Source organism: Tenebrio molitor, chromosome 5 (assembly GCF_963966145.1).
Source record: "Tenebrio molitor chromosome 5, icTenMoli1.1, whole genome shotgun sequence".
In the NCBI taxonomy this organism is placed as follows: domain Eukaryota; kingdom Metazoa; phylum Arthropoda; class Insecta; order Coleoptera; family Tenebrionidae; genus Tenebrio; species Tenebrio molitor.
Genome location: NC_091050.1, coordinates 1,052,908 through 1,077,487, shown reverse-complemented (window position 1 = coordinate 1,077,487; position 24,580 = coordinate 1,052,908). Strand labels below are relative to the sequence as shown.

Sequence of the window (24,580 nt, the reverse complement as noted above, 5' to 3'; positions counted from 1 at the left end):
ATTAACATACATATTTTAAATGAACTAAACATTTTAGAGAACGAAGATTTTTCAAGAGAAAGAAACGTTGCTGTCTGATGTACAAATTAGAAAATGAAGAGATTGTATTTTCACTTGATGTTGACTGTTTTTAGAGCAAGTGGAAAAAACGTTAAATATCCAAGTACCGTTTAAATAATTTGTTATTTTGGTGTTAACTGTCAACTATATTATTGTCAACTAAGGCAAATTTTATAAGTGTCAAATAATAAATTTAAATTCCATGTTATTTACATCTTTGACAATTGCTAAAGATGCCAGTTGACAGTAATGACATCAAGATTAAAAGTTATTCATTTTTTAGTTTGTACTATTACTATTACATATTCTGAATTACATTCGCGAGTAATAAATGTTGGTCCTCAATGTCATTTCAAAATTTGGTTAGATTGTCACAAATTAAAAAAAATCCCTGTCTGATTATGCCCATGTCAACAAAGTGTCAAAAAAATGAGAAAAAAGTGACAATTAATGTAATACAACATGATGATAGGTTATGATATTTGCGACCGTTTTACAATGGAGCCAAGGAATGACATTGACGACCAAAATTTATTGCTCGTGACTGTACAATAGTTTATTTTGAAATGATAAAAAAAAACATATTGTAATTGGAAGAGATTAGTAAGTAGCTTGTTGCCAATTTAAACGTATAGTTGTCAAACATGTCAAATGACAGTTGTATCATAGCCAACTATAACAAATCTAGTAGATGAAAATGTATGACATAATGGTCAAACAGAAATGGTCCCAGTATGAATCCCTGCTGCGCTCCTCCTTTTTGCTCTTAGGTATTTACTAATTCATTAGGAAATTTGTTGCACCACAAATACACAAATTGTAATTGATGGGTCTGGTCGAAAACATCGGCCCCATTTGTCCAGAGAAATGGGTCTCAGATGATTCAGATAAGTAAACGTGTTTACCAAAGCAATTGTCTTTTTTGTGGTTATTGATCGATAAAAGTCCGCATGCCTGATCCATAAATGAGCAAATTAACGATGTTGTGTGACTTGAATTTTCAATCCCAACTGAAAAATCGTACCTTGTTTTTAAAAAATTCGCCTAACCGGATATCAAATGCTATTTTTGGTGTTGATTAAGGTAACATTGTTTTCTCTGGTATTCGTTTTAGCCCAAGAGCTTTGTTACAATCAATTTCTGAGATAATTTCTTCACCTCGGCTTGTTGAAAACTGGCTGTTCTCATTTATTTGTCGTCTTGGAAAAAAATAAAATCGTCAACTTGTCCTTTTATGGCGATTAATAATAATTAATAATTCAGAAATTAAGTCACAAATCATTTTTATGGGTTTGCTTGGAGCGTAATTGCAATACATTACACCGAAACTGCTTCATTACATTATTAATAATTTATTAACAATCATCGATAAGTTATGCCAAGAATGTATACAGAGTGACGAAATTTCACTCCCATTTACATATTCTTCGAATAATAGATTAGGAAGATATTCGAAAAATTTGAAAATGATGTTCTCTCGATATCTGATTAAAAAATTAACTCAAGTTTTAACGCGGCGATAAAGTGAATGGGACAGTGGAAGGTTTCTTGAATCTGGTAAAGGTAAGTACAGATTTGTACATGTGGGGGCTGTAAGCAAACAAGCGTTTGGTTAATTTTTTAATGTATAATTAATGGTGTGCAGAAGGACACTTGACGACATGAAAAAATGGTAAATATCAAATTTCGAATTCATTAACACTGGCGGTGTTACCGGAAATGGCCCTCCTCTTCTCTTTAAAGCCGACATTTCGTTTTTGCTATGTAGTTGGTTCGGTATCTTATCCATAACACCATCGAGAATGGTACATGTGCTTGTGCAAACCCAAAAGTTCAATGTGGAACAGGCGAAAATTGGAATTCAAGATGTTGGTGGTGGTGGTGGTGCTTCACCTTTCGAAAACTACAACAAAAATTTGAAGGATTTTATTAGATTCTAATCAACATCACTATGAAACAAGTGGCTGAAGTGTTCAGTTTCAAGTTAAGCTGAAATTCATATAATGGTAAGATGAAATAATTTGTATTTAATATGTTCCTTCTATTTCATGTAATACCAAAAAGAAAAATGGGATACTTTTTTTTATATTTTCATCAACAAAATTTCAGTTGCTGAAAATCTTTCTCGTAGTTCATGAATTAACTAATTAACTAAACAGAAATGAAAAAAAAATGGATTAAATTTAACTTATATGTATATGTTGAATAATTTTAAGGTTGGTTAATGTAATACTTTTAAAATATTTTTCTTAATTTTAATTTTTGAATTACTTAATAAGAAAAAAAAACTGTTTTTGAAAAATATTTCTTTAGTGGAGTTAAACGAAGGGCCCGTTTTTGCTTAGAACAAAATGGTAAACACTTTGAGCATCTATTGTAACATTATTTAATAAAATAAACATTACTATTGTAACTTTTCTCTTAATTCCTCCAATCTTAATTCGCCATTTTCTGTTTTACAATTGTCATTAAATGTGACATTTGTCGCGATAGTTCAAAACTAGACATGCGTTGGCACTTCCAACGCCAACTCTAATAACAAATTTAATGCATCGCACGATATTTTACTATACGTAATTGTTGAATACCTTAAGATGAAGGTAAGTTTTAGTAAAATGTAGCAAATATTCACATAATTTATTAACACTTTTTATGTGAACTCGCAAGAAGTTTTTGAGCATTAAAAAATCTTCGAAGAAATGATTAGGTATTACGAGGGTGTTATAATAATGATGTTCTACTCTTCTGTTCCAGTGTTCTAATACATATTGTTATTATTTAAATCATACGCAACCATGTTACAAAAAATAATGTTTATTTTGAACCATTTGGATTTTTTCTTTTTCTATTCCTGCACACTTTTTTCTTTTCTTGTATTCTCTTTTTTAAACGTTTTTAAAATTAAATAATTTATGACAGTATACAATTTTATTTGCCATTAGGTATATCTTATAATAATTACTTTATTAATATGTATTAATTTGTATAAAAAATGTTAAATTAAACAACTTTTTATTGACTAAGTTTTTCTGAAAATTTGGAAAATTTTAAACAAATACTTAAGTCAAAGGAGCTTAATTATATGTACTTATTAAAATTTCGTCAAGATAGGTATGTGCTTGATTTATAATAAGTATTTGGATTTTTTTTATTCCTTTAATAAATTCTGCAGTACTTTTCACTGACTTATGTACAATGAAATAAAAAAAAAGACAAAATTGACCAAAGTTTAATTTTGTCTCCTGATACGGAGAGTTTCAGAAACATTTTCCCGCCGAAACAGCCGACCATTTTTATGACTACGTTTACCAAGTTTACCAGAAGAAAACGAAAGTAAAGGCTTAAAGTATCATTAACCAAATAAAGAAATAGGTTAAGACACATAATACACTGTAAGTGTATCATGGATAAACGACGGAGAAATTTTTTGGTTCATTCCGTTTCCTCAACTGTATCAACTCCTGGAGTACGTTTTGTTGTCCTTCCGTTACCTTTTTTTCTTGATATCCAAACACTCCTGGAATTGTTTATGATCGACAACTTGTGGTAAGTAACTAAAGCACAAATTCTTGCAAACAATGTTGCACTGAATGGGACCAATGGCCGTTGACCTTACGACCCGTGCGAAAATAACTTTCCATCATAAACAATTTTTGCTCAGTTGAGTAGTCATTTTAGTTTTGGAAAAAATCATTTTTTTTTTGTGAAAAATATTACACAGGATGAAATACAATGACACCGACGCTGTGTAAGTTACGACATACGGGACAAGAACAAAATTTTTGTCGAAGGGCTCTGATCAGAAGTGAATTTAGACACATGAAACATAAAGACGTCATGGAGAAATCTTGTTATAATAGACAACGTGTTTCACCTAAGAGTACGACCCTGACGAATGCAACCCAATATTCAATTTTCATGAGTAACTAGGTGTAATAAATCATATTTTGACATCCCTGAAGTTTTTTATTTGCGAAAAAGCTCCCCAACGATTGTGTTAGTTATGGATGTCCAAAACTACAATTTACAATTTTTAATGAATCTAGTTCCCATCGTCAAATGTATTTTGTGTTTTGTGTTGCTCTTGTGTTGACTTCGTCAGGCTCTCTTAGGTAAAACATGTTGTATATCTAGCGTCTTTGACTTACCTAATAATTATTTGTACTTTGACACTTCTAATTGAATTTAAACACAATTTTTCTCTTTTTTTTTTATTTTGGGTGATTCAAAATGATTGTTGATAAGTATGGCAACTATGTACGAAAATTTATGTGGCACCTCTCTAGGTAGGATAGAGTTGACATTTCTTTGACAGTTCGTAGTCGCGCAATTTTGAAAATTGTCAAGTTAACGTGAAAAAATCAAATGCAGGCATATGAAATGTCATACAAATGTCAACTATACCCCACCCACACAGTTGCCACATAAATTTTCGTACATAATTGCCATACTTATCCACAATCATTTTGAATCACCCAATATATTTTTGTTTCAGTTTTTCATCAAATAAAAAAAATGTAAAGTTATACCTCATTTCAATAAATTGATCAGTATTTTAGTCGTAAAAATCAACCTCAGTGTCAAGGTTGCAAATTAAAACCTCAATTCTTGCTGTGTTTCAATCTAGGTATCATTTTCAAAGAAACATAATCCTCTATTAACACTCAGATAACATAAAAAGAAGATTACACTTTTTACGTTTAATTTCTCGTCGTTTAGATTTTTATGCAGACAGCGAAACTTGTCTTTTTCCTTTTAACAAACTGGCACCAGTCAAATCAATCTCTTTGGTTCGTCAAATTCACCCAAAATATTTTCATTTCTGCTGCAATAAATTAGCCAAAATTTTGTTGACCCGTATCTCTCAATACATCCGAGAGGTCATAAAAATTTCCATATAGATTGCAGTATGCATTTTCGCTGCACAACAATCTTATCTTCTATCACATTTTAAATAAACAACAGTCCCCCCTACGCAGATTTTATTTGACTCAAACATGATTTAATAATTTTAATGATGTCTACATTTCAAAGTTGAACCGAAACAAACGCCAAAACTTTGCATTAATTTAAATCCCAAACATATGCTGATTTATTTTTTATCAAATTAATTCAAATATTTTTTAAAATTATATATTTCATTGAAAGCAACTGTCAAAAATTGCCGCCCGCGGACATGTTTTTATTACTTTGTTATTTCACCTAAGTATAATTTAATTTGGACACTGTTGATTATCCACGTTTAATTTTTTATTTTAATTAATAAGTATTTTAAATACATTTCTGTTTGGTCACTCCTGTAGGTACATCTTTATCGATAAAAAAAATGCAAATGTCTTTCAACATTTTATCGGTTCTTGGACATCAAGCGTAATCGTTACTGCAGAGACCTCGCAGTAGGTGTTTCAACGTTGCAAGGGTTTTATTAATATTTATAAGTTTTGACAAAATACGTTTGCACATAAAAAATCAAAACAATAACAAAACAAAATTATTCGAGATTTTGTGGGACAAGAGTGCTTTGGACAAGATGGCGCTCGACTCCATTTCGCACCACTTTTCGAAACAGTTGCGATCACAGTTATCCAAAACTGGCAGTTTTTTTTGACAATTTTTGAAAAAGTCAAAAACTATGGTGTCAGTAGGTTATTGGGGTGGTCTAAAACCTCACAAGAATTGATTTATGATGTCGCGACATTGCCATTACAAACACACCCGTTGCGGTTTGAAAAAATTTCTACACAATAGACCTCGTCGAAATCACTTGACGGAAGCGAATATTAATGGCGACGAAGACAAATTCGCTAGATTTTCAATTGTTCTCGTTTTCAAGGAACCAATGAATAACACCGTTCCCATCAATAATTCATAAGTCCAAATTCAAAAAATCTACTTTCGGGCCTAATTATGCGTGCATTAGTGTGGAGAACGGGTTCGTGCGCTGCATTTTTGGGATCCGTTGGGCTCAAATCTGGCCGGTTTGGGGCACCGAAAGTGGAAAGACGCGAAAAGCGATGATTCCGTCGAGATTTGTATTGAGCGACCGTTATCGACGTCGCCCATGAGAGTGCCTCCACGAGTCTTTGTATTTGAGTGCTGCATTTCGGATTTTGTCCGAGTGGGGTGTGGGCTTGGTGGTCCGTATAAATCCAGAGAAATGGAATCTTATATTCTCAGTCTGCAGGTCTGCTGAAGTGTTTGTGTCGCAAATTAGTCAGTGATGGCCAACATGAAGCCCATAGTGAGTAGCGCCTCTCCACGATTAATTCAGTGATTTGTCCCGACAAATTTTATTTCGTTGCGTCGTACCTCGGTCCGACTTTTATTGCGCTTTTATGTAAATGGCTCTTCGTTATCCTAATTAATCACGCAGACCTGGCTGTTAATTATCGATTATGCGCACCCCATTATCCACGTTTGTCGGATTTTCGACGGGATGATCGATGAGGCTCGCGACGAATTATTGCGAAAATATTCGCGCCGAGTACCACACGGGGCGTGATTTTTGATAGGCGTCGGTATGTAGACTCATTTGTATGGTAATCGGGCCAATTTAAAGTGATCTACATTATTCGCATATTGGATTGCAATTTAAATGAATGAATTCGCCAGAACAATGACCTTGAAGACTGGACACTCGTGGTCCGTTATTTAATGAATAATTTAGTTTTTTGCGTTTTTTTCGAATTGTTGTTGTGGAAATGGTCAAGAAAGGTCAGGTCAGTAAATTATGGTCCAGATTTTTTGTTATGTCATGTTTTTCGACTCGTTCTAATTAATTTCTACTTGATTTTAATTACAAAATCCTACATGTTTGTTTTACATTTTTTTAAAATTAATTTGCCGTAATTCGCTCCCCACTAGGATCTTCGTTTTTAACGCAGCTTAATTATATAATTATATATAATTATCAAAAAAGTAACTATTTGATACACTAAGTATGTAAAAAATTCTTCTACATGTATCATTAATAATAATAATATGTAATAAAGTTTACCTTTTTATTGAAATAGATAGACAAAATATAATGTACTAGGTGATTCCTAGAATTATTAGGCATGATTTTTGCATAATTTACAAATTAACCAATTTTAATGCCGTTGAAATTTTTGATTAGTACAAAAGTATTTAACAAAAAGATCGTGTATTTTTTGAATACATATTGTCAAAAACCAAATTATTAACTAGTAGTGCCATAATTTAAAAAAAATCGATAATCTGTTTTGAGAAGTTTTAAACAAGCATAGTTAATAATTTGGTTATTAAATTTTTATAGAAAATAATTCGAAAACGACGTTAAAATAACTAGGATCATTAAAAACCAAATTTGAAATTTAAAAAACCCAAATGAATCACTGGGTATGCTTAAATCGTATATTTGCTACTTTAAATAAAAACTGTATCAAATATGGACTGAGTAAAAGTGTTTTGCATTTAAATTTTTTTATTCGAAGTAACCGTAGATAGTTTTAAAATTATTTCTTTGTACATATTTAAAAAAAAATAATCTGTTTTTGTGAAAAACAAATTTTTTTTCTGGATGAGAGAGATTGATTTATGATTTATGAATCACTGAAAACACTGAAATTATTTCGAATTCATATTTTGTGAGAATCTATCAACTATATTTTGATTTTCATAATAGGTACACTTGTTTTTTTTGTACAATTTTTATTTAGATACTTAAGAAAAATTTTAAAATGTAGATTTTGTTTTGAAGATTAAGCAACATTATCAAGTGGAAAATTTCACTACATAATCATATAAAATTTCTTTGCCACAAAAATAACTATGTACCTAAAATTATTCATTTTCATTTTTCCACCCTGTATATATGACACCATATAAAAAAATATTTTGCTTATATTTTAGTACTAACAATGTTGCAGTAATAATGTCCTTCAGAAAATTTCTTTTCCCTTCATTCCCCAAATTAGTTTTTTCACTTCTGTCAGCAGTCCAACCAACTTCTATTGTAACTTTTCCATCTCGCCATAATTTTTTGTTGACCGGTTTGTGTACTACATTTTTATCATACGCCGTCCAGAGTACCTTGGCTTCTGTATTTATAATGGTAAATAAATATCTTTTAAAATATGCTGACAGAACAAATAAAAATTTCGAATGTTTAATCAAGCTTGTTTGCTAATTAGCCAAATCGCTGGAAAAAAGAGAATTAATTAAATTACGGGTCGGCAAAAAATAGACAACTGGAAATGATTATTTGACGGTACAACACTCTGAGGGACTTAATTAAGTCGAAAGTAAAATTCTTCACTGACAGCGCAATACATCAACAGCGTACTTGTCTTGGTGTATTTATTCGATTCAATTTAATTAAAATTATAATTAGCAAAGCGCAAACAGTCCAGGACTTTGTTTAAAATTTTCGAGAACAACTGTATCATCTTCGGAGTTGCTTTGTTGCTGCAGCGCTGAAGTAATGACGCTCAATTACTTCTTATCCACATTTTACAGCCCAATTAGTCCCTCCTCATTAAACCTGATTCAGTTCTCAGAAGCGACATTTCCGACAGATTTATTACGAAATCGTCGATTGTGAGAGACTGCAACGGTAAATGAGACGACCAACTCACACCTTCTATTTTGAGAGCGCTTGAATTTATTTATTTTTTGTGTTATGGTAATTTTCGTGTTATCTCGTGTGCACTCTTTTATATGTAAATGCGATAACGTCCACGTTTCGATCTCGCTGTTTGTTAACGTCTTCAGATGAAGAGAACAATTCAGCCCGCAACTATATTTAGTCATCGAGATCAAGATTATTTTATTACGCGGTTGTTCCTGACCTTTACGAAATAACAATTCTGAGAATGTTTTTAATTTTTGTGAATCAAGGACCAAAGATTTATTTTTTATTGAAGTGGAGCAGGTGATAATAATTAATGGGGGACCAACTACCAACTGGGCGCGGATGTGAAACAAAGCGAAGAGTTGATTGAGCGTTTTGGAAGTTTTCAGCGAAAATTTAAGGCAAAGGCAAGTTCAGAAAAGGCAGAATTGGGCAATGTAACAATTGAAGTTTAATTAATTATTTAAAAAAATAAAACTATTTAAACTTATTAATTTTTGTAATTTCAAATAATACATTGCTCACGATTTCATTCGTTGTTAATAAACAATGCAACAAAAATAATAAGATTTGATATTTTTTAAAATTCAACGCATTTACGGAACAAAATTATAACGTATATGTGATATCTCTTATTTCATTTCAAATTAGTTCAAATTATTTATTTATTCTTCGCTTAGAAAATATTATTGTTTTCTTGATTTAGTTAAGACTTTTTAAAATTTTATTTGAGATTTTTTTTTATCTTCAGTAATTTAATTGTTTATTGAAAAACAACACAACGGAATTTTTTATCGATCGAAAATAAAAGCTTTTAATTAGCATCCTACCTTTGGCGAAATGTCAGAATGTCTTGCAACAGTTTAATATAGCTGTTAATATTAAAACAGGGTTAAAATGTTTGTTGTTCTAAATAAATAAAACCTTTAGCTTGTCAAACTTGCTGATGATAAATAACATTTAAATTAGAGAGCAAAAATCAGAATTGCCAACTGTAGGATGTTAATCAAGGCCTGCTCTAATTTCTCTTTTATTGTAGATCATTATGGTATTTAAATTTGATTGCAGAAATTTTTTATGACGTTTTTTCATTAATTCTCCTCAATAGAAAAAAAATAGTATTAAAAGCTCGTTTGATAAGAGGCGTCTTACCGTACTCGTCCACTTTCCCTTGTACGCTAATACAATGCCTTATGTACTTGTTTTTTAATATACTATTATAGTTTTTTTTTTTTAATTTCATATTTAATACAAATTAAAACACTGCCTTGTTTCTACGTAATACTTTCATACTTAAAAATATGTTTTAATATACTAAACGGGCTCATCGTAAATTTAAAATTTTTAAGAATTGAAGAATTGCTGCTTGTGTAAAACCTTGGGAAAAAATGTTTAAAACATAGTTCGAAAAGACAATTTTTTTTGTAGAAAAAACGATAAAAATTCACTTGCACTTTGGGAGCCCTAACAGCACTAAAAAAGTCGTTGTCACTCCTGGCAAAACCCGAACTTTCAATTATGTAAATTCCCAAGGAAAACTGGAGTGAACGGACTCCACTCGAAAAAATCGAGTTCAATTCTATCATTTGTATTCATCGATTGTTCTCTTTGTCGCCTGGTAGAGTTGCGGTTTCTCCCATAATGCTCAATTTTCGACCACAAACTCGATCCAACATATCGATTATCAAATCTCTTGCAGAAAACGCAGACAAAATCGCACCGAGGCCAAGAGGTTGATGGTTAGAAAAGCGCACGCAAAGAATTTGTAATGAGACCGTTTCCGCTGGGTTTTACCAAGAAACGATCTTCACCGTCGCAACCGTTTAGCACTCGATTAGTAGAGTTATCAAAACCACTCTTCGCCTTTGTCGAGACAATCTGCCGAGTTGCTGGCTTTAATAACATTGATCCATTAACCTAAGCTGGAAGTGTGAGAACCAGCCAAGAATTCGACATTGATCCAACCGGATCCTAAAATCCTGCACCGTAATCACAACATCTTCTGTAAATAAAACGCAAGATAATTAATTAATAGAAAATGTAAATTCAATTTTGACAAAACACTTCTTGGATTCACGATCCAAGAGCTGTTAAACGCGTGATGTGCAGTCAGGCACCTCGTGTCTTGTTTAATTTTAGTTGCTTTCCGAGAACGCTAACGAGAAAATAATTGCGCTGCAGATGCTGGTTCTCTGCTAATTCTACTCGTACTGGGCATTTTAAGAGATTTTTGGCAGCAACGCTCGCAAAAAAATCGACACTGTAATGGCTTTTGCGTGTAGAGAGTTGATTTCTTCGTGTTGTGATTTTTGAACGCGTGGTGTTGGTAATAAGGTGCAAGAAGTGGCGTTAACGGAACAGGTTTTGGATCAGATTTTTGAGGAATTGGGTTGCTGCATGATTAATCAAAGCAGATACAGTTACCACATCATTTCCAGTTAAATTTGACATCCTAGGCTTATAAATTAAATTATTCATGTTTTTACGGTAGAATTTAGATAATTCATTGCCGAAACAAAAAATGAATTAAGAATTTTCTTTAAAAGAATTCCAATAAATATGTCAAAAATACCTAGAATTCTCCTAAGAACTGCGAAACTTTTTTTCTCAACTGTGTAGTTGCGTTCGTAACGAAGCAAGTGTGAAAAAGTTTATCGAAACATAAAAGTGCGAATTTTAAATGTAAAACTTTCAGGATAAATGGTTTCACAGCACCCGGAAAGGAAACTGGACATGTATTAAATCCTGTTAAGGATTTTTTTTTTTGTGTTTGTAATAATATGTTGTTGATCAGTGGGTTTATTTAAATAATTGCCAATTTAAGAGTTTGTTTGTAAATTACAGAAACAACAGTATTTACGAGTACATAATTAAAACTTTTTTTTAACAAATCGGGTAAATTAAACACAAGTTTAATAACTGATTTGTATCGAGTGTTCAATTGAAAAGTTCAAATAGCTTTTGAATTTTTCACAACATTGTGAAGTATGTCTCAGAAGATCAGTGACAAAAGTTAGGTTAGGACCACGTTATGAAGTGACATTTTTGACTCAATTTATTTTATATGTGAGTGCCACGTTATCGAAAAGGTCTCTAGCTAATTGTTTGGCAACCTCTTATTTTGACGAGAATCGCAGCAATGTATACTATAGGTACACTGTAAAATTTTAGGTTAGATGTGTTTTTTATGTAAATGCGCACCAAGATATTATTGCCTACGTTTTTAACAAGCCAATTGCAAAGATGTAATCTTCTTGGATAATCTGCTGGCTTTAATTCTTGCATTGCTGTGACACGGTAATGATAAAGACGTAAATTCTTGTGTAACATTGTGTGCGTTGTTCCAACAGAGAGATTAATTTGCTGACTCAATTGATTAAATTTAATTAAAGTTCAATTCCACTAAAAACGAAACTCAATTCCAAAAAAGACGTTACGCTTGCAAAATACAACTGGCATCTGTCAAAGAAAGCATCATCCCTTTTTGGCTCTTTTTCATCAAAAAATCACAGCCAACTTGATGAACTTTTCATTTGAACACCCGTTATGTTATTATCCTATTTACATTGCGAAGAAAAATAAAAAGTATACTTAATAATACTCCTAATAATTCAAGTTTTCAAGGGAATTATCATTACTTGATAAAAAAATTGGTAATAATAATTTAATGCGGCGACCGGCCTGAATGCCGTGTTACCGGGCGCTGGTGTGGACCAGTACAAAATATGTAATAGTAAAAAATACAAAAACACAAAACTAGAAAGAAATAAAATAACTGAACTAAAAAAGTAAATACATTTCAGAACATGATTTTGCGAATTTTGAATTTGTTTTTTTTAATGTAATATACATAATATAATATAATATAATGATAACAATTATACATATTAGGATAATGTCATAATGAAAAAAGTAATAAATAATAAAAACATTTTCTGAAATCTTTAAGAATCTAAAAGAAGTTTTTTTGCAAAATTAATATTAAATTCTTATTTTCCTTTGATGTTAAATGTGAATAAAATGACGTGTGCTAAACCACCTTAATACTTTTTTGTACCTCATTTACTACAGAAACAAAATTTCGCATATATTCACTGACGTAACTTGATGACCTTGAAAACTAATAATGTTCTTGTTCCTCCGAAAAAAGCATAATTGTAATATTTTATGGGACACCGCATATTTACAAGATTGCAAAAAATTTTACAACCTGACTCAGACCTCATATCAATATTTTGACTCAATGGAGTAGCATAAAAGAAAAGTCGCTTTTAAAAATGCGTAAATTTTCGCACTGAAAAAAAAATTCAGAAATCAGATAGGTATCCAAAAAAATTTTAAAACCAATAAAATATGCCAATTTATTTGTTTATAATTTCTACCAAATTCCATTGTTACAATAAGACCGCAAACAACAGAAAATGGTTGGCAAGGAGTGACCTTGAAAATATAAGGCTTAAGAATTTTATTTTGAGAGATTTTTTATCCATTCCGTTACATGATTCCAAAATAAACACTTTTGTTTTGTATTTTTATTTGGCACTAATTATAATTAAATTCCACACCGCCAACACCATAAAAACCTCTTAAATGATAACAGTTCTAAAACGTGACAAGCGCCGCCAAAGCAAAATCAAAAAAATACAACCGCCATATCCCTTCTGACATTTAATACGGCTTGAATAATTAACGACATTTTAAGTTGAACGCACCGAATTTTTCCATTTCAAGTTTTTTCATTCGCTTTTAAGTTTTCAGGTATAATTGCATGCCAGCGACGTGACCTTGTTTGATTCAGGAAATTCGTCTGGTTGATACGACGGCCTTGTTATTTATGCCGAAATGTCGTAAAAAACGTATTAAACCGACTAATTATTGCTTTTATCGAAAATCTATTTCGCCCGAGATAACAAGCGCGCTCGAGATCCTCTCTTCGGCGAAGAAACTCCGGGCGCACCCTCCTCACGTAATAACCGTAATCCGAGCTCGTATGCTAATCCGATTATTATTTAATTGCACGTCGATACGCTTTGGTGGTGTTTTACGCGTTAGCGCCCACCATTCTGACCCGACTTAGGCCCCGGAGGCGCCCCTGGGCACCTCAGCAAGATAATCTGCCACCATTATCGGCGGATTTGGGTCCCATGGGGCGCTCCACAAGGCTGCACAATCATTTTTTCGATACCTCATGGTATGGCTGTTACTATCTGACAGATGATGACACTCTAACCTCAAACTGGTCTCCTCCCGTTGAGACAAATGAGAGCTAGGAGCTGTGACGTCATTCTATAGTTTGTCCTTTTCGTAAACGTTTTAAAAAGCAACAAAAGTTCTCAAATAGTAAATAGATATTGCGGATGAGACAGAAACGACAAAATGACGTAACTGAACTTAATTAGTATTAAATTATTTGCATTAAATTCTTAATTAGTCTAGTATAAAATTAAAGTCTAAAATTAAATTTGCGGTAATGAAGGGTGTGTTAGTAGCTTGTGGCTATGTATGATTATGTCCTTCTTAAATTAGGATTTTTAAATTTATAAATGTCATTTTTTAACAATAAACAAGAAGTTAATTAGGTAGTTTTTTATTTTTAAAATATTGAAAATATTAGTTTTTGCACGTTAAAGACATTAAAGACAACATAGAATAAATGGTGAGGTTGGTAATTGTGATTTGACATTTGTGACCCAGTATTGACGACACTGTTTGTCAAACTAAATTGTAGCTGGGACCAATTGACAGTTGAGGAAAATTTTCGTGGACCAACCCAAAAAAGATCAAAACGAAATTCCCTAAATGCACTCCCGTCGAGCGGATCCCGATTCCCTCATAAAACCCGTCGGAATAATCGTAAATAATAATACAGAGGTTGACGTTCGGCAATGACATTGGCGAGAGCCCTGAACCTGGTCCGTGCATTTATTTGACTGAGTTTGCAAGTCGGGCGAGTGAAAGTGGGCGCCATTGTGGGCGCTCATATGTTTTATATTCAGCGATAACATCTTAGATCAGTTGATGTAATACTTATCGAAGCGGCTGTTGGCGAGGTCTCCGCACTTCTTGTAGGTAGCTCGAGGATACACACAGTTGGCGCTATGCACGCCCATTTCGGGTGGCGACACTGGATCCAAAACGGTTTTTCCCCTCTAATTAATTTATGGGCGAGTGTTGGTGGCGTTACAATTTTTTATTGCTCTCAACAACCTCGACCCGCCTTTCCAGCTTGTACATCTTCTTCATCACGCCTTTCGCGTGTAGGTTCCAGTAGAAGACCCAGCTTCTGACTATTGTTCGAGTTCATCACGTGGGCACACTTGTTTAACACTTTTTTGGGTATTTAACACCTCCGACAACAACAATGATGCAAGGAAAACAGTTAGATGCGTTTGAATGTGTTTTTGTGATGCAGGTGATAGTTGTCATGCAAATTATTTTGACTAACTGGTTTTCGATGCGAATAATAATAAAATTGAATAATACAAAGCTGCAGGTCAGTGTCCAGTTACGCCTATAATGTAACAGTACATTAAATAGGTTTTGAAGGAGCAGAAGGAAAAAAGATAATTAAGTAAATGGCGCGATCAAAGCAATTTGGCGGTCGGTTGGACAAAAATAATGAATAGGTGGTCGTAGATTCATTCGTTATGTCAAAATAAAAATTGAATGGACTGTTAAGATGATGCAAAGCTAATCTTCAAAAGGAGATTAATTATCTGTAATTAAGCTAAAATGTGTAAATGGAGCTGACATACTTGTGAGGTTTGACAGTTGTTGACATTTAAATATTGTATGAATTATTTTACAAAGGATATTCATTCCAAAACGGATTAAATTGAAAATACAATACTGTTATAAAAATATGCAAAAAAATAATTATAAAAAACACATATGCGGTTTACAATCGATAATTGATAAATGTAGGATTTGCGGAACTGAAGGGGAAACAATTGAACACATTATTTCTTCTTGCACCGTTTTGGCTCAAAGCGAATATAAAAAACGACACGATATATTCGCTAAAATTATACACATGAATTTAGCTGTTAAATTCAATTTATTAAAGAATACACAACCACATTATAGTTATACACCAGAAAGTTGTTTGGAAAATGACAGTTACAAGTTATATTTTGATAGAACAATTTTAACTGACATTCATATTAAGCATAACAGACCAGACATTATTATTTTAAATAAACAACAAAAGCAAGCATATCTTTTAGATATAGCTGTTCCAAATTCACATAATATAACACAGACATATAACACAAAAATTAATAAATATTTAGAGCTGTCCGTTGCTATGAGAAATCTTTGGTGTTTAGAAAAAATTTCGATTTTACCACTTGTAATTTCAGCAACGGGAATAGTACCGCAATCTCTTTTTAAAAATTTAAAAATTCTAGATTTAGATAACACATTGGTAGTTGAAATTCAAAAAGGTATATTATTATACTCGTGTCACATCGTGAGGAAGTTCCTTAACATTGACACAGAACATAATACACAACAAAGTCAAAATGCGGAGGCGAGACGCCGGTAATTATGTTGATAAGCACTGCACTATTACTTGATAGTAATATCCGTAATAGTGTATGTACTCCGGCAAAATTGCCGTGCCGCCGGGTGGAGGTGGGATAGTTGAGGAATGAATTTATTGATATAAAAGAAAAAAAGAATTGAATTAAAAAATCAGTAACCATAGAAAAACCTTAGAATGAAGTGAGGTTAGGTTTTTTGAATGTGTAATTTTTTGTAACGTATCTATTAAGATTTTTCATTTTGTTGTTTACCAAGATTGGCACTGTTTTACTTACTTCTTTATTAAATTATCTAATTCGATGGATAGCACACTATACGAATCTGTATTATAAGTTGCATAACCCCAGGACGATTTCCGTATTACCTAACGCTGTAGGCTTTCAAATTTTATATAAAGTCGAGTTCATTACTATCCGCCCATGAGATAAAAAAATAATGTTGGCAGGCTTACCTTCTAGTATTTTATATGGTTGGCAAGACTGATCTTTGTCCGCAGCGATATTCGTCCGATTTTGATATACTGCGTACGCTGATAGATCGCACGTTTTTTGACAGAAGACAGACAGAGACAAGTGTGGCGGGAATTAATCTGCAAGGCTACAACGGTTTTCTTAATAACGTGAAACAATTGAGATGGAGAGTTTAGTATTTTTCACTGCGTTATATTTCGGAACTAGGATTTAAAAACGTGCAATCTATCAGCGTACATTTGGGAGTTACTACAGTGACATTCATACTCAATTTCATATAAATGTGCATCTAAGCAAGTCATGAAAATCTGATTTTCTGTTGGTAGTAAAGCTACAGCTAGTGACTTTAACTTTCAAAGTTGCTTGCTCTGCGCGAACTGGATTTGCCTAATTTTTTAGTTTTTGTCCATTTTAACATTGCTGATTTCAAAAACAATGTTACGTCTTTTTACTGATTAAATTAAAGTAATTCTTATTTGTTTTTGTCTTTGTATTTTTACCAAGTAAAGATTTATTGGACATGACCTTGATAAATGTGACTTTTGTAATGTAACTAAATTAAGGCTAATCGGGATGACCAAGTGTGCGAGAGAGATAAAGATATCGGAAAAGTATTTAGCGTTTTTTAAAGAAACGGTATGACCGATTTTCAATTTTTAAACTGCAAGTGTCCTAAAATATTACTTCAAAATGCTGCAACGTTTTACTTTTTTTATTTTTGATTCCATTCAAAAAAAAAATTTTTTTTCTTCGTTATTAAAAAAAAAATCAAAAATCTGCTCAACGGCGCATGTGGGGGCCAACTTCTTAATGGCAAATCTTTTTTTATTTTTAAATTTTGACAAAAAATAACACCCGAAACAGAAATATACGTTTTTCTTTGACAATCACATACCGACAATATTAAGTGTACAATAAAGATAAGATTGCACTCTTGCATAGGAAAAAAAAAGTGGAAATACAGGGTCATTATAAATGATTGTAGCCGAAGCAAGCCATTCCTATTATATGTTATGAAATTTTTGCCGCTTCACTGTGAACTGTCAATTTTTGTCACTCTCAGTGTTATTTTTTAGGTGAAAAGTGGTGAAGAGAATTTTATTTATTTATTTTTTTTTAAATTAACGATTGAGTTGTTTTGCAACAAATTTTACTCTTGTATATAAACAGTGTGTTTTCACTTATTCAAACCATTTTGATCATTTTTTATATGATAATTTATGTGATAATTACTGTAAAAATGATGAATAAAATGTTACTTGAATAATATGTGTGAGCGTATTTTATGACTCTATAAGATACGTTGCTATTGACGACGTGTCTTATAGAGAAAAACGTATTTTATGGGAAACATAAGGTGTGAGCTCATATGCACCATAGAAACAGTATAAGAGATTAGTGTTGGAAAAAAAAAAAAATTCTGGATTTAGGGAACACATTGGTAGTTGAAGTTCAAAAAGGTATATTATTATACTCATGTCATATCGTGAGGAAATTTCTTAACATTGACACAGAACATAATAAATACACAACAAAGTCAAAATGCGGAGGCGAGACGCCGGTAATGTTGATAAGCACTGCACTATTACTTGATAGTAATATCCGAATAATGTATGTACTCCGGCAAAATTGCCGTGCCGCCGGGTGGTGGAGGGTTAAGGAAATTAATTCATTTTTTGTAGTGGGGCACTGTTCTATTAAGAAAATGCTGGTGATAAAGGCAAATAGCTGGCTGTGTATTCTTGCCACACTCAAAATACGCTTGTAGCATGTTGGTCATTTCATTTTTACTCAAAGTTATGACAAATGCAATTTTTTACAGTCTAATAACTTGTCAAATTACTTGCGTAACAACAGCTCCAGCTGACAGGTTGCACAAAGTAACTAGATTTAAAAAAAAAGACCGAAGAAAAAAGCGCTATAGCCGGGAAAGCGCTATTACCGGGAAAACCTTGCCGGGCCCTTTTTTACAAAATCGGAGCACTTATCGGAATGTTAGAGCTCCTGACCTGGGTGAACCAATTTTTTAGTTTCCACCTCTTCATATTACGCGTATGGTATTTTTTTCCGGCTGGTTATTTCATGGACCGAAACAAATTCACTTCTTTTTTTTTTAATATCGTACGTAAAATTGATGCATTTATATTCTTGGATGTAGCAACGTCATCATCTGCGATGTCCTTATAGCCATTAATTCACGGAACATTTTACGAAAATTTTTAAGTTGGTAAAGCTTGATGTGGAATTATCTTGTCATGCATGTCAGTTTAAATTACAAAATGTGTCAAAAATTATTTATCAGGATTTATCAGGCAGCAAATTCGCGACCGTATTTTTGGCAATTTCACGTATTTCAGCGGGCGACATAGGTACTATGGCGGACAAATTCCAAAAAATAGTATAAAAAAACTCGTTTCATAAGACCTTGAAGCACTCTTTCTTTAAAATAACTCGTGGCTACGCCACTCGTTTTTTAATTTTGAATTCGTGCTTCAAGACTGGTCTTATGAAACTTGTCTTTTAATTTGTATATTATTATTTAACGAGTTCATGTGTAAAAGGCCCAGGAGTGCCAAAAAAAGCCAAATTTACACAAGAACGAGTTGAATACAAGGTTTTTTTGTTCGACGAGCCTCTTAAAGGCTCCAAATCGCCTAAAATCATTAAAATTAACTTGACGTTTCGTTTTGACAAGTTGTGATATTTATCGAAATCCGTTCACACAGGAGAAAATTCTCAAATTCTGACAGTGTCGAACAAAAAAATCTTTTTGATTCACTGTAAATCGATCAAACTCTTTTGTTAATTAATTTTTTTCTTTTATTGAAAATGATTTTCACGACATTTTATACACAAGTGGAATATTCATGAAAACATTTTGTTGGGGAGAGAAAATTCCTAGAAATTTATTTTCGCAAAATCCATTTGATAATGGTACGTATTGTTTCTTTCCTGGTTTTAATTTACGTAATTTTACACCTTCCATCGGAGCGTTATAAGCGGGAAATTGGAGTGTTACCACGAATAAAACAGTTCTTCCATGTTGGAATGTCCACCACCAATAGAGATAATTCCCCATACAGCACTATCGACCACTGCTAGTTGATTTAATTTAGGAATTGAGTTGCTTTGAGATAATTTCTCTAGATTTATGATTGGCTTTGGTTCAGCCTCACTGAACACACTTTTTTCTTGTTTTGCAGTATGGACACTCAAATTTTAAATTCCATGCAGTTTTGTAGTCCAAGATATTAATTTGAAGTACCCCTTCGAACTTTTAAGATATTTGCTGTTATGGTTTTCTAGAGATCTAATCTCTCTAAGAAAATGCTGACCATCAATTAAAAATCGGTCTGTTATGGTGTTAATAACAGGATCTCGACTGGGATCGTCGGAGGCAACCTCAACATCTAAGTTATCATTACCAAAATAGTGTGAATAGAAGTCTCACATATACTTTTGTAGCTGCTCAAATTCCATGTTTGTAACTCTTGATCAGTGCCAGACATGTGCGGGCGGTTCGATCAAAGAGAAAACGTATATTACTGTTTCGGACACTATTTTCTAACGAAAAAATTAAATAAAAATTGATTAAGCATCAGTAAATATTGCTTAATCGTTGCTGTTGACCACTTTTTGATTTTTTTTTGTTTTTAAAAAAATTGCAATGAAAAATTTTTTAAAGGAAGAAAAAATAAAAAAATTAAAAAGTTGCCGCAATTTTCAATAATGTTTTAAAGACATTTCAGATTACAAATTTTTCGCTTGGTTTAGCTAAAAACAGTTAAGTAAATCCCGCGCCATCTGTTGACCGAGAATCTCACTAAAACCTCATCCCGATTCGCCTTAAAGGTGCTTTTACAAATGCACAGCTCACTTGATGAACATTTATATGAAATCAATTATACGTTCTTCAATTGGCTATTGTTGCATTCCACATACAAATTTTTCCGATTTTATGTTCACACGATCTAATTTAACGTTTTTGTTATTTGACATTTTGACAGATTTGTCCCCAAAACACAACTTACACCGGTCAATTTCGTAAAGTTTGTACTAGGGAATGTAAAGTGTAACAACCTCAGTTATACGTTTTGACACCTAAGTGTCAAAAAGTTTCAAAGTCATAAGAATGTCACTTTTACTCTTTATTGCGTAAAATTTTATTTTGTAATGGACAAAGAAATGTTCGGAAATTATTACCTCTACGTTATTTGGACAGTTAGAAATTTTATGAATGTTGGTCTTATCGAGCTTTTAGCTTTGATGTTGCTCTCTGCTTTTGAAACATCTTAAAAATGCAGGACCAAAAAGATTTGCATTTGATTTGCTGCATTCACGATGACGGGCACCGTTATGTCAACTTCTTACGAAAACATGCAGCTGTCTATTGGAATAACTTGAAATCAGTGAATTTAATAATTTATACGAGCGGCTGCTTTGTAATTCAAATCAGATTGGAGTGTTCTGCAAGTCACAGAATATTTTAAAAAAGGAAAAACTGTCGTGACTGCAAAATGCACTTCTCTTGTTACAGCAAGATTTATCACTAGTTGTTTTAATGAGTACCTGTGAATGCAAGTGGTTATTAATTTATCACATAATTATGCATAATTAGTTTTCCCACGTGTCAAAGGTGGCATTTAAAATGCATTAAGTAATCTGACATGTTAATTAGACTGGTTAAAATTATAAACGGAGATTACCTCCTGGAATTCTGAAATTTAAATTGCCATGGCTAGGGACTTTATTACTACTGCCAACCTGACAGCACTTTGACAAGTGTTAGTAGAGTTAGTAATTTCTTCTTAACGGTTGGCAGCATCAAATGCAATTTTGAATTTATTTGATAACTTACTGATAACTGATAACTTACTAACGAACGACGAATATATTTTAATTTGATAAATGAAATATTTTAACATGTCGTATTCCGAACATTATAAAATGAAACATTCATTTGTCATTGAATAAGTGGGGTCATGTTCATTTTGTAGATAATTTGAATCTTCTTGACACTCAAATTTACGTTATAATCGTTACGTTCGTGGCATTGGCGTTAATTGCAACAGTATAATACAGTACGGAATCCTTGTAGCGACAAATTCTTCCGGAGCGTCAATAACACTCCTCGGTTCAGCAATTTGGCTCAAAGCCGCAAATTAAAAATAAATATTTTGATCCGTAATAACATGTACTGAAGGCAACTTTTGTCTGGATAAGTGGATAATCACCTGCGCTTTCTGAGTGACGCACGAACGAATCATTCTTTCCTAAACTCGCTTTACTTTCCAGATTTTGGCCCAACTCTTATTCATAACTCTGTCGTCAGTATGGAGCCATCCGCACCTCTACAACCCTTACTATAAATTCTTCCGGTACAACAGTCCTTACTACAACAGCCTCTCAAGCTACGCGAGTCAGCTGCCACACTATTCCCAATTTGTGCCGACTTTCTCCGACATTGACCAAGATCCAGCTCTGTCGGCTTACCTTTCCACCCCCGACATCCTCCCAACCCTCAACGTCTTGGCCGAAGTGCCCTACGCCATCACCAGCAGGTTCACCGTGGTACCGATGCTGGTGGTGTCGAAGGAGAACATGAACACCGTCTCCAACGCCCACATCATGAGCATCTCCAAGAAGAAGCCGGTGATGACAATCAAAACCCAGAAGAATCAGTTGCTGCAGTGCACCCCAGCTGTCAGGATTGTCCTCGAGAAGCCCATCACGGTGTACACTTTGAAAACCAGCATCTTGTTCCCTTCGGAAATCGAGATCGTGCACGAAGGGTTCAGAATTCCGATCAGAGTGGGCGCTATCATCGCCCCAGTGAGACACAACACGTACATCTCAGTTGAGACTCCAGTCGCGGTTAATGTTGTCTACGCCGTGCCTACTAGACCCATCAATTATGATTACGTTAACAATGATGGGGTGATCGACGTACCAGACAACCAAGCGGTGGTTGTGGAGAGCGAACCGTTCTTGCCGCCCAAGAATGTCACGATTATTGATTTTCCAGACAAGGAGGCCGAACCAGTTTTGACAATCGACGAGGAAGATGACGAATTAGGTACTAACACTTGGCCTCGTTGACGATGTAATGATGTGGTGTTTGTTACAGTGAATCGCAACCCTCCCATCCTGTTGGCTCCTGCTGGTATCGTCCAGTCGACGCAGCCCATCACCCACATTGAGCAGTTCACCAATTCGAAGGAATCCCCGGTTCTGATAGCTCTAAGAGAAGAAGCTTTGAAGAAGCGACTTTGAGACGATCCGATTTGTATTTTAATATGATTTGCTGTTGAAGATTTCACGATTTGCGTGAAAGTTCTTCCTAAATTGTCAATACGTTAGAGGCTAGGTTTTATTTAATAAATAATTTCTCTTGTAGGTACTACGTATCGAAAAATTGATGTCTGACCAATTTTTTCAATGTTTGTACTCATAATCGATAGGTTAATTCTGAACGAAGTGTAATTTTTATTGTGTTAACAATGCACTGCCACTAAAATTTTATGTCGTTACAATAGACTTTCAACTTAAATTAAGCCAATTAAAGCAATGAATAAACGATAAGATTATGTATGACATTTCTGTTATTTTTTACACTTGTTCACAAACAACGTAATCTCCATCTGTGCTCCTTGGTTATGAGGAGCAAAAATGAAGTTTTATGTGCTGCGTCTGATAGATTGGCTGCTATTTTTTCTTCAAACCTTCATAACAAATAATTTAAGACATGTTAAGAAACCAGGTAGGAATTTCAAACGATTTAGCTAGTTTACTTTACAGCCGATTCGAGCAGTCGAAGCGAGCGGACCTGTTTTACGGCGCGCGATAAGATAAGCGGCAAGTAAAAACGAGGTAGAATGAAAAAAAGTGATAGTGAAAGCGAGAGAGACGAAGATCACAAAAGGAAAAGAGAAGAAGGACGAGAATCAGAAGAGAGGATTAACCCATTTCGGAAAAGTAAAAAAGTGGAAAGATCACCTGTTAAAAAGGCAATGGATGAGGAAATGAAAAAGATGTTGGAAAAAATTATGGAGGATGTAGGGGAGATAAAGGAAGAGAATCGGAAGATGAGCCGGGAATTGGAACAACTGAAAAGTATGATGCGTGAAAAGGAAGAAAAATGGGAAAGAGAAAAGATGGAATTAAAAGAAAAAATGACAAAATTGGAGGAGAAAATGGAAGAGCAGGAAAAAAGAGTGAGAAAAAAGAATATTGTCGTAACAGGACTGGATGAAGAGGAATGTGAGAACGAGAAGAAACTGGAAAAATGGATGAAGGCAGAATTAGAGGTTGAAGTAAGGGTGAAAGAGATGTATAAAATAAATGGAGGAAAAATGATTGTGGCAGAACTTGAGAGCTGGGGGGGAAAACGGAAAGTTATGGAAAATAAAAGGAAACTAAGAGAAAAAAAAGGAAAGAGAGTGTACATAGAAGATGATATGACAAAAAAGGAGAGAGACACACAGAAGAAATTAAGATCGCTAGCCAAAGAAGAGCGAGAAAAAGGACTGCGGGTGAAAGTGGGTTATAAAAAGATATGGATAGAGGGAAAAGGTTTTAGGTGGGATGAAGAAAACGGGAAGTTACATACAGCAAATTTTTGAATAAGAGCGTAAGAAAAAGACGACAGGGCAGAAAAGGGAAAACGAACATGGAGAGGAATAAAGGAGAAAACGAGCAAATAAGAATAGTATTCTGGAATGTAGCGGGAATAAAAAATAAAGAGAATGAGTTTTGGAAGTATTTGGGAGAATTTGACGTAGTGGGATTGGTAGAAACGTGGGTGGAAGAAAAAGGCTGGGAAAGATTGGAAAAGAGAATGCCGAGAGAGTTTGAGTGGAAGTGTCAATATGCAGAGAGGGAAAGCAAGAAAGGGAGAGCGAAAGGTGGGATA

General features: G+C 33.6%; 1 protein-coding gene across 2 annotated transcripts; it reads left to right on the top strand.

Moving 5' to 3' along the window:
* The first annotated feature begins 1,933 nt into the window (after positions 1–1,933).
* Positions 1,934–23,262, top strand: LOC138130345 (uncharacterized). 2 transcript variants are annotated; one of them, XM_069046793.1, is made up of 3 exons: positions 1,934–2,066; positions 21,964–22,744; positions 22,796–23,262. In XM_069046793.1, the coding sequence occupies exons 1-3, from the start codon at positions 2,064–2,066 to the stop codon at positions 22,939–22,941; spliced, it is 930 nt and encodes a 309-aa protein (XP_068902894.1). In that variant the 5' UTR covers positions 1,934–2,063; the 3' UTR covers positions 22,942–23,262. The 2 variants fall into 2 exon arrangements, with proteins under 2 accessions (XP_068902894.1, XP_068902893.1); XM_069046792.1 differs by lacking the exon at positions 1,934–2,066 and adding an exon at positions 6,143–6,301.
* Positions 23,263–24,580: the final 1,318 nt, after the last annotated feature.

Excerpts from the sequence above, each read along its gene's own strand:
- LOC138130345 (XM_069046792.1), top strand. The coding sequence starts at position 6,281 with ATGGCCAACATGAAGCCCATA. Across the intron at positions 6,302-21,963 it reads TGGCCAACATGAAGCCCATA|ATTTTGGCCCAACTCTTATT; the intron begins GTGAGTAGCGCC and ends TTTACTTTCCAG. Across the intron at positions 22,745-22,795 it reads CGAGGAAGATGACGAATTAG|TGAATCGCAACCCTCCCATC; the intron begins GTACTAACACTT and ends TGTTTGTTACAG.